Source organism: Callorhinchus milii, unplaced genomic scaffold, assembly GCF_018977255.1.
Source record: "Callorhinchus milii isolate IMCB2004 unplaced genomic scaffold, IMCB_Cmil_1.0 Scaffold22, whole genome shotgun sequence".
NCBI lineage: Eukaryota > Metazoa > Chordata > Chondrichthyes > Chimaeriformes > Callorhinchidae > Callorhinchus > Callorhinchus milii.
The window spans coordinates 7,153,711-7,168,171 of NW_024704763.1; the positions used below are offsets into that span (position 1 = coordinate 7,153,711).

The window sequence follows — 14,461 nt, forward strand, 5'->3', positions numbered from 1 at the left end:
CCCCCACCCTACCACCCCTCGTCACAGCATCAAGATGCGTTTTAAATGATCCCCAGTGTCCTGGCCTCAACCAGGCTTTTCTGGTAACTTGTTCCAGTAGTTAATTCCCCTCTGGGTAAAATAAAACTTCCTGGTGTCTGTCCTGAATTTACCCTTTGTAACTCTACAAACCCGTGTCCTCCTTCTCCTGTCTTGGTGCATCCTGAGATACTGTTTTTCCTTTATTATTTGGTCGCGTTTGAAAATTTGACGCACCTCTCTGAGGTCCCCTCTGCTATCAAACGTAGCGACTGTGTATTTGTTGGCGAACACGCCAGCTGTTTGCGTGAAGAAAGTCTCACAAGCAGCCACTGAGTGAATGAAAGATGAAGCTGGGGGATTTGTTAACCAGGCCATCAGGAGAAACTCAGTTTAATAACCCATCTGAAGGACAGCACCTCTGATAACCCCCACCACCACCACTCCCCCATTCCTTACCCCAGCACGGCAGTCTGTCAACCTCGAATATCAAGCGCAGTTCTGATGTGGGGATTGAACCCACAAACTTCTGACTCAGGGTAGAGACGGAGGGAGTTGTGGGGAGAGTGCCAGAGACTGAGACGGACACAAGAAATCGCTTGAGAAAATGTGAGCCTGTGCCTTGTCCGATCCCTATACTGAGAAACCTGAGCTGGGGGGTTGGGATCGAGAGAAGACAGGAGACAGGAGAACTTCACACAGATTCAGAGTTGCAAAGGGCAAATTCAGGACAGACATAGTGGAAGGGTTTTGTTTTACCTTTACCCAGGGAGTAATTAACAACTGGAGCAGGGTTACCAGGGCTATGTGAAGAGTTCACGGGATCTGTCGAAATCCGAGCCAGATTTTAAGTGGGGAATCTGCGTCGAGCGGTTGATTCCAATTGAGTGTCAAGCATCCGTCAGGAATGCTATGTCGGGCGCTTCTATGGAATTGCTGGCACTGGTACAAAGTGTTTGTGCGGGAAGCTTGGCAAGCAGTGAAAGGCTGTTCCAGACAGTTAACACGTCAAGCTCCTGCCTCTCCTCTCCTTTCCTTTTCTACGTCTTAACTCAAAGCGTTCGACCATCTCGCTGCCCTGTTCCACAACTTCCTAATGCAGGGTCTGGGAATGTTGGGCTCGACCGTGGTGCGAGCCCTGCCAGTTCCATTAGCTTCCAAACAACCCGCTCACGAGATGATAGTCAAATCCTTCGCGAAGTGAAGGTTCATTATTTCACGAGACTGGAGGATGGGTGGGTGTGTTTACTGGAGAGCAATGTCAACAGACAAAACAATATCTGTGAATATCACGGAACAGAATTGAGGAGCTGCAGTTAACTCCGGCTCGCGTTTAATTTGCGTTCCATTAGCAAGTGCGAGGCAATGTGGTTACATTTTGGTGCAGGGTTGTTGCTGCTGCAGTTTGTGTGCGAAAGGTTAATCACTAAATTGCACCAAGTCTGACGCAACCGAGATGCTGCGGTTGTTCGGGATTGGAGTGCCACCTGCTGGCGGGTGGGCGACACTGCCCACGGAACGGTCAGTCTAGCCGGCCGGGCACACGGCTGAGATGCGTGACAGTCTTTGCGTTCGATACAGCGCCTTGTCGCGCCGCCAAAAATGGCTCAAAGGAATTGCTGTCCAGCGGAGTGACTTTTCTTGCGGGCTGTCACGGAGGCCAATTGGCGCCCGGCAATATCCCACGAACAGCCAAGCCATGGAGTGAATGACCAACGTAACCCGTCCGATTGGAGGCCAGGACGCTGGGAGAGAGAAACTCCCTTCTGTTTTCAAATAGCGCCACAGGAGCTTTTAACGTAGACCTGAACAGGCACAGACGAGACCTCAATCGAATGTCTATTGCAAAGGAAGGCACCTCCGACAATGCAGTGCTCCCCTGACACTGCACTGAAGTGTCAGCCTAGGCCACGTGAGTTCAGGGGGCTTGAACCCACAGCCTTTCCGACTCAGAGGCGAGAGTGCTGCCAACTGAACTGGAAAAGGCTCGAGTGCAGGCTGTCATAGAACAAGCAAAGTGCACTGTGCAAGTTAGTGCTGTCTCCTCACTGTAAGTGACGTTGATAGCTCTGACAGGTCAAATGTTAGCAGTTCAACAATAATAATGTGTTGCATTTATACAGCTCCTTTCACACAGGATAACCTCTCGGAATTCTTCACTATGACAGGGCCAGAGGCTGAGCAAGGCTTAAAGACGATTGAAGAGGTGGAAGCAACCGTGGGTCTAGTCAAGAAGATTTAAAGAGAGCGAAGAGAGGGCGCGAAGAGAGAGGGATAGAAGGAGGGAGTTCCATAGGTTGCGCCAATTTATTATGATTTAATGACAATTTGTGGACAGATGTGTATCATGGATGTGGAGCTGAGATGCTTCATCGAACCAATTTCGCTCAGGACCCTTAATTTAGTCATCGGAGAGATGGCTTTCCTCCCAACAGCCTGGCCTGGATGAGGCTTGAAAGGCAACTCCTCTGGTCCACTACACCTTTGCCTTTCCCAGGCCCACTAACTTGTGTGACAGAGACAAGCTTCCAAACGCAAATTGTTGTGGTTAAAGGTTGTGCGGAAACAGATGGAGTGAGTGTCTCCGTGTTTGGATACGTTTCCCATGTCGGTGAGATTGTGGGAGTGCCATTCTCCAGGCTGTGCGAGGAATGACTCCGTCTCCCACACACTCTACTCACAGCCTCATCAATCACTGTGCCTTAGGCACAGACTGAGCCTGTAAAGCTGGCATCGGTGATTTCTGTGTACCCACAGGAAGCTTACTGCCACCCCTCTCACTGCCACCCCTCTCACTGCCACCCCTCTCACCGCCACCCCTCTCATTCCCACCGCTCTCACTGCCCCCCTCTCACTGCCACCCCTCTCACTGCCACCCCTCTCATTCCCACCGCTCTCACTGCCACCCCTCTCACTGCCACCCCTCTCACTGCCACCCCTCTCATTCCCACCCCTCTCACTGCCACCCCTCTCACTGCCACCCCTCTCACTGCCACCCCTCTCACTGCCACCCCTCTCACTGCCACCCCTCTCACTGCCACCCCTCTCACTGCCACCCCTCTCACTGCCACCCCTCTCACTGCCACCCCTCTCACTGCCACCCCTCTCACTGCCACCCCTCTCACTGCCACCCCTCTCACTGCCACTCCTCTCATTCCCACCGCTCTCACTCCCACCGCTCTCACTCCCACCGCTCTCACTCCCACCGCTCTCACTGCCACCCCTCTCACTGCCACCCCTATCATTCCAACCGCTCTCACTCCCACCACTTACTCCCACCGCTCTCACTCCCACCGCTCTCACTGCCACCCCTCTCACTGCCACCCCTCTCACTGCCACCCCTCTCACTGCCACCCCTCTCACTGCCACTCCTCTCACTCCCACCCCTCTCACTGCCACCCCTCTCACTGCCACCCCTCTCACTCCCACCCCTCTCACTGCCACCCCTCTCACTGCCAGCCCTCTCACTCCCACCCCTCTCACTCCCACCGCTCTCACTCCCACCGCTCTCACTGTCACCCCTCTCACTCCCGCTCCTACTACTCGCAACTCTCTCACACACACTCCTGTCACTCTCGCTCCTCGTACAGACTCTAAAACAAAGTTTAGAAGTTCCTCACTTGAACTCAACTTTGCGCAGATATAAAATGATTCCCGTATCTTGAGAAAAGTAGACAAAGCCAAGCTGCTTGTTATCGTATGATGTTACCCACTGGGGTCTCCTACACATCGATTGCCAGCAACAGGGGACCCCGAATTTCACCTGGGCTTAGCCCTGTGAGCCCACTTTCTATGAAAATTGAAGACAGCACAAAATAGCGGAAAATCCTTAAATTGGAAAAGCCCTTTTTTTGTTTAAAAAAAAACTGAAGCCGAATTGAAGGATTTTCCAAAACATTTTTCCACGCCATCTTCAATTTTAAGACAAAAGGGAGGGCAGTTGTGATTTGAGGCTTTTCATCTTTTTATTCTGTGCTTACAATGGCAAACGTTAATGAGTAGTGGATAGCCAGTTGGTAGTTAAAAGTCTCAAGGTATCAGTGTAATAGGGTACTGCTGTTCTCTTAACATGTATTTGAGATGGTCTTTTCATGGTTTGATTGCATTGGCATTGCAAGACTTCCTTCTGGGCATAATTAGATTTTTCCATAGCATTTAACTTTGTCCAATTTAATCAGATTTAAGGAAGCAAAAATGTCATTTCACAAAAGGTTGGACAAAGCGTAAAGTTTAAATAACTGGAGGCTGCAACATAGTGAAGTAATTGCAGAGCTTTGTGTATCTCATGTATGAGCCATTTGTCATAATTAAAAACTGCATTGATTTCGGACCACATCATACAGGAGTTTCTTACATTTATAATAATAACAATAATCTCTGCATTTGAGATGCATTTGAGATGTCTTAAAGCGCTTCACAGTGTTTGCTGTAAAGTGTAGTGTCTGTGTATCTGTAGACGAACATGGCAACCAATTTGCGCACAGCAATGTCCCACAAACAGTCATGAAATGAGACCAATTTCATCTGGGTTGGCCAGGACACCAGGAGAAACTCCCTCCACTTTTCAAATAGTGCCATGGGATCTTTGACGTCCACTTGAACAAGCTTCACAGGCTTAACATCTCAACCAATACTGGGCAAAAGGCCTGGTATGTGATCCTAATAATAATAATAATAATACAACATTTGATACATTTGAGCCTATCTGGGCTGCCCTGAGCAATCAGCTTAGAGAGTCAGTGATTTTAATAATAATCTTTACGTTTGCTACAGCTCCTTATCACATCGTCGAGATGTCTCAAAGTGTTTCAACTACAATAACAAATGACATTTGAAAGCACTTTCCACGTCGGGAGGATGTCACACGGCACAAAATGCAAAGATGGGGTGATGGGTATTCCCTCTCAGACCAATTGCTTTAATAATAATAACAATAATCCTTACATTTGATTCAGTGCTTTATCACGTGTTAGAGACGTCACAAAGCGCTTCACAGAATATACTGCAAAGTGAATTGACTGTATATTTTGTGGGCTTTGCACTTTTTGGGACATGCCACCCCTACCCCTGATGCAGCAAAAGTCACGACTTTCAGAAATCGCAACCGAATCTGATTTACCCGCATCGCACATTACCACCCGAACACGCAGAGTGTTGTTAGGATCATCACCGCGGCGGCAAATTAATAATCGCCGAACCCGTGAACTCAGCATCCAAAGGTTTTCTTTTACATGTCTCCCTTAGACAGCACCTCCATTTCCCTAACGCTTTGAGGCTTTAAATCCTATTCTCCCGCAAAGCGCGTCCAATTTCAGCCGCCTGAACGGTGACCTTTCCAACCCCTGCAGGACTACCAGAACCTTGACGCGGCTACTTTGGTTTGGTGTAGCCCGAGAATTTGCAGAATTAATTAAAACCTCTAACGCCTGCGGACAGGGGAGAACAAAACAACAACCCTGAAGGATCCCAGAGTACATTTCAAAATAGGACGGAGTTATGTCACCAGGCAGTACTGCCTTGGATGAAATGCTACAGGTTCGAACTCTCTGTCTGGCCCTGGCAGAGAATTCATTGCGACTGGCTAATTGCTATTCACAAGACCGCAAAATTGATTCAGATGAAGAAGGCCCTTCGGCCCATTTAATGTCCACCTTCTCGAACACACGGCCTATATCATCGTCCTCTCACAGCATCTTCAACCCGCTTCTTAAATTAGTCTGCCCTCGTCTGCAGATTAATTGCCCGGCAACCTCACTTCATCTTGAGAAACCTTGCCAGGGCTAATTAGCTTCTTTGTTCGCCTATGTCAGCAGTCACTACTGTCCAAAGTAACTCCTCACATGAATCTCTTTGAGACATTTCGAGACGCAAGGCTCTCCAACAAGTCCAAGCAATTTTTTTAAATCTCAGTCCGATCTCTTTAAATTTAATTTTACTTATTTTATTCTTCAAGGAAAATGCTTCCAAAACCTCTCTATTGGGCCAGTTATGCCAAATAACCTCTTAGAAACTAAAAATGTTCATTTTAATTTAGCATCCTCCAGTCCAGTTGTATAGAGTTTAAAAACTACACCTTAAGTCATCGCTAAGCTAAACACAGATGTACTAAACTTGCTGATTGGAGCTAAAAAAAAATCCCTGAGGCTAAATAAATGTGTTTGCTACCTAAAGAGGAGAATTAGCATCGGCACGCAGTACTTTTGCTGAAGGGTGACTGACATAAAAATTGTCAAATTAAAACATATTTTGTCTTTAAAAATATTGTCAGCTACGTTCCCACGCTCTCTGGAAGGAGGTTTGACTTTGTTTACAACAGGATGGTTTGGTTCCACAAACCCAGAACCTCTGCTCACTGAATCTAAACAGAGAAATGTGTTAGAAAAAAATGGAGCGCAAACCCAAAGCGCTCCGGGACGCTATCCCGCGTGAGAGGCGCTATGTGAACGCAACGTTGCTGTTGTTGTCATCAGTAGGAGGCGCAAAACAAAACGCCCACCGGGCAGTATTGTGCGGTCGCAGGCGACATCACTTCCTGTGCTTTGCACACACCATGCGCAGGAAGCGCTCGCTTCCTTCCTGCGTCTCGGCACTTCCTTCAAGGCACAGCGCACAGGAAGTGACATCAGCAGCGCTTCCCGCGCGCGAACGGCACCCGTTGTGCACAACGTGCGGGAGGCCGGCCAGGTCAGCCCCAGAACAAGGAAGTGTACTGCGCTTCTGGTCATAGCACGAGCCCACCCACCCCGCAACTAAACTCGTGTTAAAGCGGGGCCGGGGAACAACGGAGGAAGGGTTGTCCTGCGCTGAAATCAGTTCTATGTGGATGAGTAAAAGAATAATCCTTGCGTTTGGTAGAGCACCTTATCACGTCTTCGAAACGTCTCAAAATGCTTCGGAGAATATACTGTAAAGTGAATTCACTCGCCTGCGAGACAAGCACTCTAGTGACTGAGCTACAGAACTCCACCCATGTATGCACCCATTGCTAGATTAGCATTCAAGGACCCTGAAATGATTTGATATTCCCCTTCCCTATCCCCCTCAGGGACACCGACTGAGAGGCAGGATATCTGTGATATCAGCGAGCTCAGCACCGATCGGGGATTGAACCGAGGATTGTCCTGCGCTGCGAGGCTTGCTGAATAATCTGGGACCTGAACTCACAACAGGTGGTGGAGGGCGGGGAGGTGTGGAAGAGAGAAGGAGGAAAATAGAGGCTATTCAACAATGTTAGACTCATATTTCACAAAAGCTAGCTTACTGTACTAAACATGGTAATACCAAAATATCCGCAATACACTTTATATGTGTGACTTTTTTGCAGAGACCTGGCCCATTGCAATTTCCCTACAGTTCAAAGGTAAGTACCTGTGAAAGCAGCATTGACTAAGACTGCGTCTGTGTGTGAGAGAGAGAGAGAGAGAACTGTACCTCAGTGTGTGAGGATGGATTAGAAGCATTGTGTGCGTGTGTGCAGTTCAGCGGGTAGTTAGTGTGTGCAGCAGGTTTCACTTGGATTGCATTAATCTTAACGAAACACACAATGCTACATTTTTTCCCCGAGTTCTAAAGGAAACGTCTTTGTGATATCTGAGTAGACATTCCTCCCCGTTGTATTGCCGTGGAGCTTATTTCTGTCAATTGCTATTATTTCCCATTTCTCTGTATAGATTTAGTGAGCTCTGAAAGGTTCCCCATCACATTGCCATTTCCCACCCCCCTCTAATCCTTGTTTTTTGTTGGTCCGTGTGTGTGGCTGTTTGGAACTGAGATCTGGTACATCTGTAAACTCTCTCTGACTTGGATATAATCTTGCCTGGTTGGTAGGTCAAGGGAAACTCTTATCACCCTGGGCCAACTAGTTTTCAGCATACGCACTGCGACACTGATTTTTTTTGTCAATGTTACAGCTATAAAGTGACTGAGCATCAGAAATAGCTTTGCCACTGTAATATTAACCTTGAGCTTCTCAAATAAATATGGTGCCAATAATAATCCTCGCAATTGATAATAGCACCTTATCACGTCTTCGCGACGTCTCAAAGCGCTTCCCAGTATATACTGGAAAGTGTAGTGACTGTGTTTTGTGGGCGAAACGCGGCAGCCGATGTGCGCACAGATAAATTGCGACAAATAAATCTAAAACGAATAGGAATTAAAAAAAAGACCCTTGCGTTGCCCTTGAATTTCTGTTTCCTGCCATTTTGTTTCCCTAATTTCTATTATATTGTTCGAAACTTTTATGTCTTTTCAACTTCATACTCCCTGTGGCCTGGTTCTTTTGCTCATATTGACGTCGTTTTTCTGCTGTGTGTTTTCGGGTACTTAAGAGTGAAAGACCAATCTAAGAAGTTTCCAAAATTCTGGCCAGATCTTAAATTCTAAGACAATGAACTTAGGGCTAAGAGTATAACCATTTGCAGGCCTCAAGATCCACTTCTGCTCTCTCTCTCTCTCTCTTTTGGGACTTTATCAGCACTGATCTGATGACAGACTGAATTATTGGCAGGACCTGGAGTGGCAGACCAGTTCGTTGAAATCAGTGATTCTTCCTACTCAGCTTCGGGTCACCCTGCAAGCTACAGCACTAATAACTAGGGTGGTCCTAAGCTGGACAAGGAGCAGAACGCTTGCCAGGCAGTGCTAACGATGGCTGGCTATGCTGCAGTTTTTATTTGGTTATATTCCGCAGTTACCCCAACGCACACTCTTGGCTCTCGCTAGTGCGCAACTGACACGCTCTAGAATTAGATAAGCAGAATGGGCCCCTCCAGGGAGAAAGTGGGTAATAATAACAATAATAATTCTATTTGATATAACGTCTTATCACATCTTCGAGATGTCTCAAAGCGCTTCACAGAATATGCTGTAAAGAGAATTGACTGTTTATTTTGTGGGCGAAACGCTGTGGGCATTCCATTTCAGACACAGGGAAATTTCCACGTGTAGGTGACATACATATAAAGACCTCTGAGTCTGGTTTGGATACGCTTAAACACATTGATGGGTTACCACGTGTGCCAGGCACCCGGCTGACCCAAAAAGTTATGTGACAGCAACCTGGTTTCACCCGATTAATGTCTAAACAAGATTTTCTGGTTTGCAAGCCAGCAGAACGACAGCGGCCTTTTAAGGGAGTTAGAAAGAAAAAAAACTACAGAACGCTTTTCATAATGTGTTTACCCAAAAAATGTGGAATCTCCAAATATGGCATAATTCACTAAGCCGAGTTTGTTTTCCACCTTTTTTGCACTCCCAGGGACGTGCAGAGCTCTCTCTCTTTTTTTCCTGTGCGTTCAATCTCAAACCCCTCAGGGCAAACCTAAATGGAAAGATAAGCATTAATGAGTGAAATGGAAAATTGGTTAATTTGAAGTAAAAGCTATTGAGGCTTGACTAAGTACCTTCTGACTCTGAAAGAGTTCCAGTTGGGGAATAAAATTGATGAAAGAGATAATGCTTTCTGACTCACAAAATGTTACTATTTACATATTCCACCCTGCCACATTTGTGTCCTTACCCATGACAATTGCCCTAACTACTATTGGTTTAGAGTAATGTGTTATTTAATGATCATTCCTAGTTACATTGTTATACCTTGGCCCACAGTGTCCTTCCTGTTAAACATCACCATCTGGTTCTGTGACGGCTTTCTTCTGCCTCCAGAAGTAGCTGAAAGTTTTTTTTTCCGCCAAGCTCCTACTTCCTCATACACGGCACATAGGTGGCCTTCAGCCACTCTGCCCCGTTCCCCCACCCTCTCCCTCCAGATGTCAGGCTGTCAACCTGGCTCCCCAACTATCGCCACCTCTGAGTCGGAAGCTTGTGGGTTCAAACCCCATTTTGAGACTTTGAATAGCAACAGCTCTTTTTTGGGGGCAAGAACATATATATTGGTACAGGCCACCTCACTCCCTTAACCTGTCCACTTTCAAAACCTGTCTAATGACCTATCAATGTAATCACCTCTCTCGATACCCATCTTCATCCCCCATCCCTCTTGGGTCCCCGACCCAACCCTGCGAAGCAGTTTGTGACGTTTTCCTACATGGGAGATAATAATAATAATCCTTACCTTCGAAATAGTGTGTTTCACGTCAGAAGGACATCTCAAACTACTTCGCCAGGATGTAGTGTGAAGTGTAGTGACTGTGTGTTTTGTAGGTGAGCAGTGCTGTACACAAGGGCATGTTGTTCTTCCTGAGTAAAATATTCCAATTTGTGTTTCTGTTCTCGTCTACAAATCAGATGTAAATACTGACAGCCCCTTAGTTCGCATTAAACAGGCAACATAATTATAACAAATCTCTGCCTAATTACCCTTAAGAGTCTTCGCTGACTGACTTATTTGTTCGTGTTTTTTTACTGCAAAGTGGCAATACTCCTGTTAAGCATTTCTTTGTCTATTTCAGTTGTAATCAACTTCACTTCCTATGTCTCTGTGGGGTGAAGGTGGTCAGAGCCTGAAAGGGGTATAACTGTATAGGGCTGAACAACTGTCTCACTCACTGGGACCAAAGGCTCAGCTGGATTTGTGTTGTTTAGCCAAATGGGGTCTAATTTGAGTTATTTCTTCATGGGAATAAGGAGCACTGGTGGAATTCCAGCCATCTAAGGAAACGTCACTCTGGAAATAGAAAGTGAATTAGGCAGCCCTGTTTACTCAGAAAGGAATCCATCCCCTTGAGAAATACTATAAACTAGATTCCATTGGAAGAGTGGGGTAGGGGAGGGAGGTGAGATCTTTCATTGAAACCTTGTTGTTTGGTTCTTCCCAGCAAGAAGACTTCAGACTATGTAACACTGGTATCTTAGACTGTAACCTGCCTTTTAGTCTTGTGGTTGGAGGTTCAGTGTTCGTCTGTGTTTTTTATACTTTCTGACATGTGCAGTATCTTCTTTGTGGACTTGGAGAGAGCTTTGTGAATAGTTAATTTCAAGTAATATGTTTTATACCCAATAATTGACGCCAGTGTGAATGACAGGCTTTGGGAGGGGAGGTTTGAACTCAAGATCATTTGTCTTTTTAGATGATTGCAGATGACACAAGGAAATAGTTTATACTGAGCTTTGTCTTGTTAGTGGGGGAGGGGGAGAAGTATTCTAAAGAGCAATTTGGAGTCACTAGAAGGGAATCCTGTTTGAACCTGGCAGGACATGATGGACGACTCATGAAATTCCCCAAAAGAGAGGTCGGGTTTCCATGGCATGACTGGGACCAAGACAGGGACTCAGATGAAGAGAAATGATATAGAAACCATTGCATATAGTACTTTATCGTGTGATCGAGATGTCACAAAGAGCTTGACAAGATTTTATAGTGAAGTGTTGGGAAAGAGTATTTTATAGACAAATACGGCAGCCAATTTGAGCACGACAACATTACACAAATAGCTCTGAAGTGAATGATCAAATTTAATAGAGAGATTGTCGGCCGGGACACTGGGAGAAACTCCTTTTTCCTTTCGAATAGTGGCACTGAATCTTTAACATCCACCTGAACAGACATAGACAGGAGCTCGGTTTAAAGTCTCGTTGGAAGGACATCACCTCTGACAATATAGAACTACCTCCAGCAGTGTATTGGAGCATCAAACTGGATTGAGACATCTGGATCTAGGATTATCTTATTTGTGTAGCATTATAGAGTGTGGTCCGGAGTTTGTTTAAATGTAATAAACTTCAACATCAGATTCGGAGTTGAATTGATGGAGGCAGGTTTGCAGCTGTAACACTCAGAGAGAGGAGGAGGTAGAGGGGAAGACACTTAGTGAGAGGAAGAGAGCAAAACGAGTATGAAAAGTGTTGAAGTTCTCCTGTGTTCCGATGTGTGATTGTTACATTGCTGGTGCAGTCGCAGGCAAGATTTACTCTCGCGCAATGATGCACACGAACAGACTCACCATGTCGAACGTCACAGCTACACTACGCTGCACATCAGCTGACTCACACAGCTGATGTCTGCAAGGTCACTTTGAGGAGTCTTGAGCTTGAAAGTCATCTGTGGGCCACGGTGAAAGGGCGAGGGCAGAGGGCAGAGGAGAGGAAGAGGGGAACAGATTACTAGGTACAGGAGGTAGAGATTCCACCTGGGTCTCGAATGGCAGTAAACTCACAATAACTCATCATTCTGAGGAGAAAGAACTCAGTGACAAGTTATCAGGAGCGACAAGTTAGACATGTGTACAAATACATAAATAAATGTGGCCGGGATACTGACAATACGATGACTTAGTGGTAGTGAATAGTTAAGTTGGTGTTGAGTTATCAGGAGTTTACTGTACTCTAGTTATGTAGCAATGCAGTGTTCAGAATTTGGCAGATTCAGTCTTATCTTGATAACGTTACTGTATACTTTCCTGGGGTGGAGTTCTGCTCCCCAGCTCTCTGGAACTCCGTCCTAAGGTAACGGCCTGACAGATTGAGATGAGGAAGGCACAGCCAAATGGGTGTTGATGGTTGACCAACACTTTCTGGCTCATTGATGAGACTTGGAGGTGTAGCCATGTCCTCAAAGCTGAGAGTCAAACCCCAGAGAGGACATGTATTACAAAACCTAGTCGTGCCGCACTGGTTACTAGGTAACCCCCAACAGTTATGATCATTTAAATTGAAATTATCCTGAAAACTAGGAATCTATCAAAGTTGCGCCATTTGCATCGCCTTCAAAGTCCCCCAAAGCCTTGCTCCTTCCTACCGCTGTGATTTGCTAACTCCATATTCACCTGTCTGCTCCCTCTGGGCAGCGGGCTCCAGCCACTTCAACGTCCCCTGCCCTCCTCCCCCACTCACCCATCATTGCTGGTCGGGCCTTCAACCTCTCTGCTCCCACCATTTGGAACTCCATCCCACAGTCCCTTGGCCTCACCCACCCCTCCCTCCCTGGCCTCCTTCAAGGCTCGTCTCAAGATCCTCCTCTTCGACCACGTCTTTGGTCACCCTCCTACCTCTACCCTCACTGCACTCCACCCGTCCTGATCCTAACCCCCAGCTCGGGTCCAAATCCCTGACTGTTCAACGCCTTGGGACGTCCTCCCGACATGAAAGGCGCTGTACAAATGTAATTTGTTGTTCAAAGATTTTGTTAGAAAATAGTTATTACGTGGCAACCTTAATACGTCTGTTTTATGAGACGGACACCTTGGTGTTTTGACCCTTCGCCTGAGGGAGAGAGAGGGAGAGAGAGAGAAGGAGGTGGGTTTTTGAGTGAGTTAAGATGCTGTTCCTTTGTTTCAGAAGACAGAAAGCTCTTTGTGGGCATGCTGGGGAAACAGCAAACAGAGGACGATGTTCGAAGGCTCTTTGAACCTTTCGGCTCTATCGAGGAGTGCACCATTCTCAGAGGCCCCGATGGAACCAGCAAAGGTTTGTCCTCCTTTTACCTTTCCGAACCGTCTCCTCATCTTTCCTGCTTCCTGACTCTGGCTGGGGGGATACAGTTCAACAAGAACTACCTGCCATCCAGCACCCCGCCTAAGAGACCAGTCTTCACACGCAACCCTAGCTAAGTAGCGTCATTGGGTTATTTGACTGAGATAGGGAACAGGAAGTCCTGTAGCTCAGTGGTTAGAGCATTCGCCTCGCAAATGAGACGACCTGGGTTCGATTCCCGGGTGGGGTGAAACGTTAGGCAAGTTTCCTTGCTCCATAAGCCTCGGTTTACCTAGCAGTAAGTAGGAATGAAGTTGTTAGTCCATTGTGGATCACTTTTCCGGGAGTAATAATCGCTTCTAAAAAAAACAATGATTATAACTCAGTCACTCAATCCACAACTGTTTATGGCACGCTACTGTGCGCAAATCGGCTGTCGCGTTTCACCCACAATAATATACAGTCAATTCACTTTACAGTATAAATAGGGCGGGGGAGTATATTCTGTGAGCTGCTCTGAGATGTCTCGAAGACGTGATAAGGCGCTTTATCAAACGCACAGATTATTATTATATTATAGGAACCTTGACAACAACAAATTGTATTTCTGTTCTGCTCGTCATATTCGCGTAACATCTTGGAGAGCTTCAAAAGGATGGGGTTGGATCCTGAGCGAGGAGAAGGGGGAGAGTGGGGGGAGGGGGAGGTTGCCGAAAGAGCAGTTGAAAAGGTATATTTTTAGTTGGGATTTAAAGACAAATAGGGAGGGGGAGACATTGTTTTTCCCTCTTCGCTTATAATGTGGCCTCTGAGCTTTTGGAGGCAGAGGATCATGTCAGAATGAGATTCCCCTGGATTTACACCTTCATTGCAAATCCAGGTTAATCCAAATGCAGTCCTGAATTTTAGACTCCAAAGTGTGATTCAGACCTTCACTATAAGGTACTTTGGAAAAAGTTATCGACTGTGAGATTCTTGATATTCTCTTCAGGGTAAATAAGGAAGAGGCTGTGAAACATATTCTGATTTATATTATCTGTTCCCAGCAGTCTGTCTGTTTGTGATAAGGATG

General features: G+C 46.4%; 1 protein-coding gene across 9 annotated transcripts in view; it reads left to right on the top strand.

Moving 5' to 3' along the window:
- Positions 1-14,461, top strand: part of celf6 (CUGBP Elav-like family member 6) — a 304,079-nt gene that overhangs the window by 251,722 nt on the left and 37,896 nt on the right. For 4 of the 9 annotated variants that reach the window (XM_007909263.2, XM_007909236.2, XM_007909242.2 and 1 more), the window contains exons 4-5: positions 7,343-7,378; positions 13,255-13,383. In XM_007909263.2, the coding sequence (XP_007907454.1) occupies positions 7,343-7,378; positions 13,255-13,383 (165 nt within the window). The remainder of the gene's footprint in view (positions 1-7,342; positions 7,379-13,254; positions 13,384-14,461) is intronic. The other 5 variants (XM_007909254.2, XM_042342954.1, XM_042342955.1 and 2 more) reach the window with 3 other exon arrangements.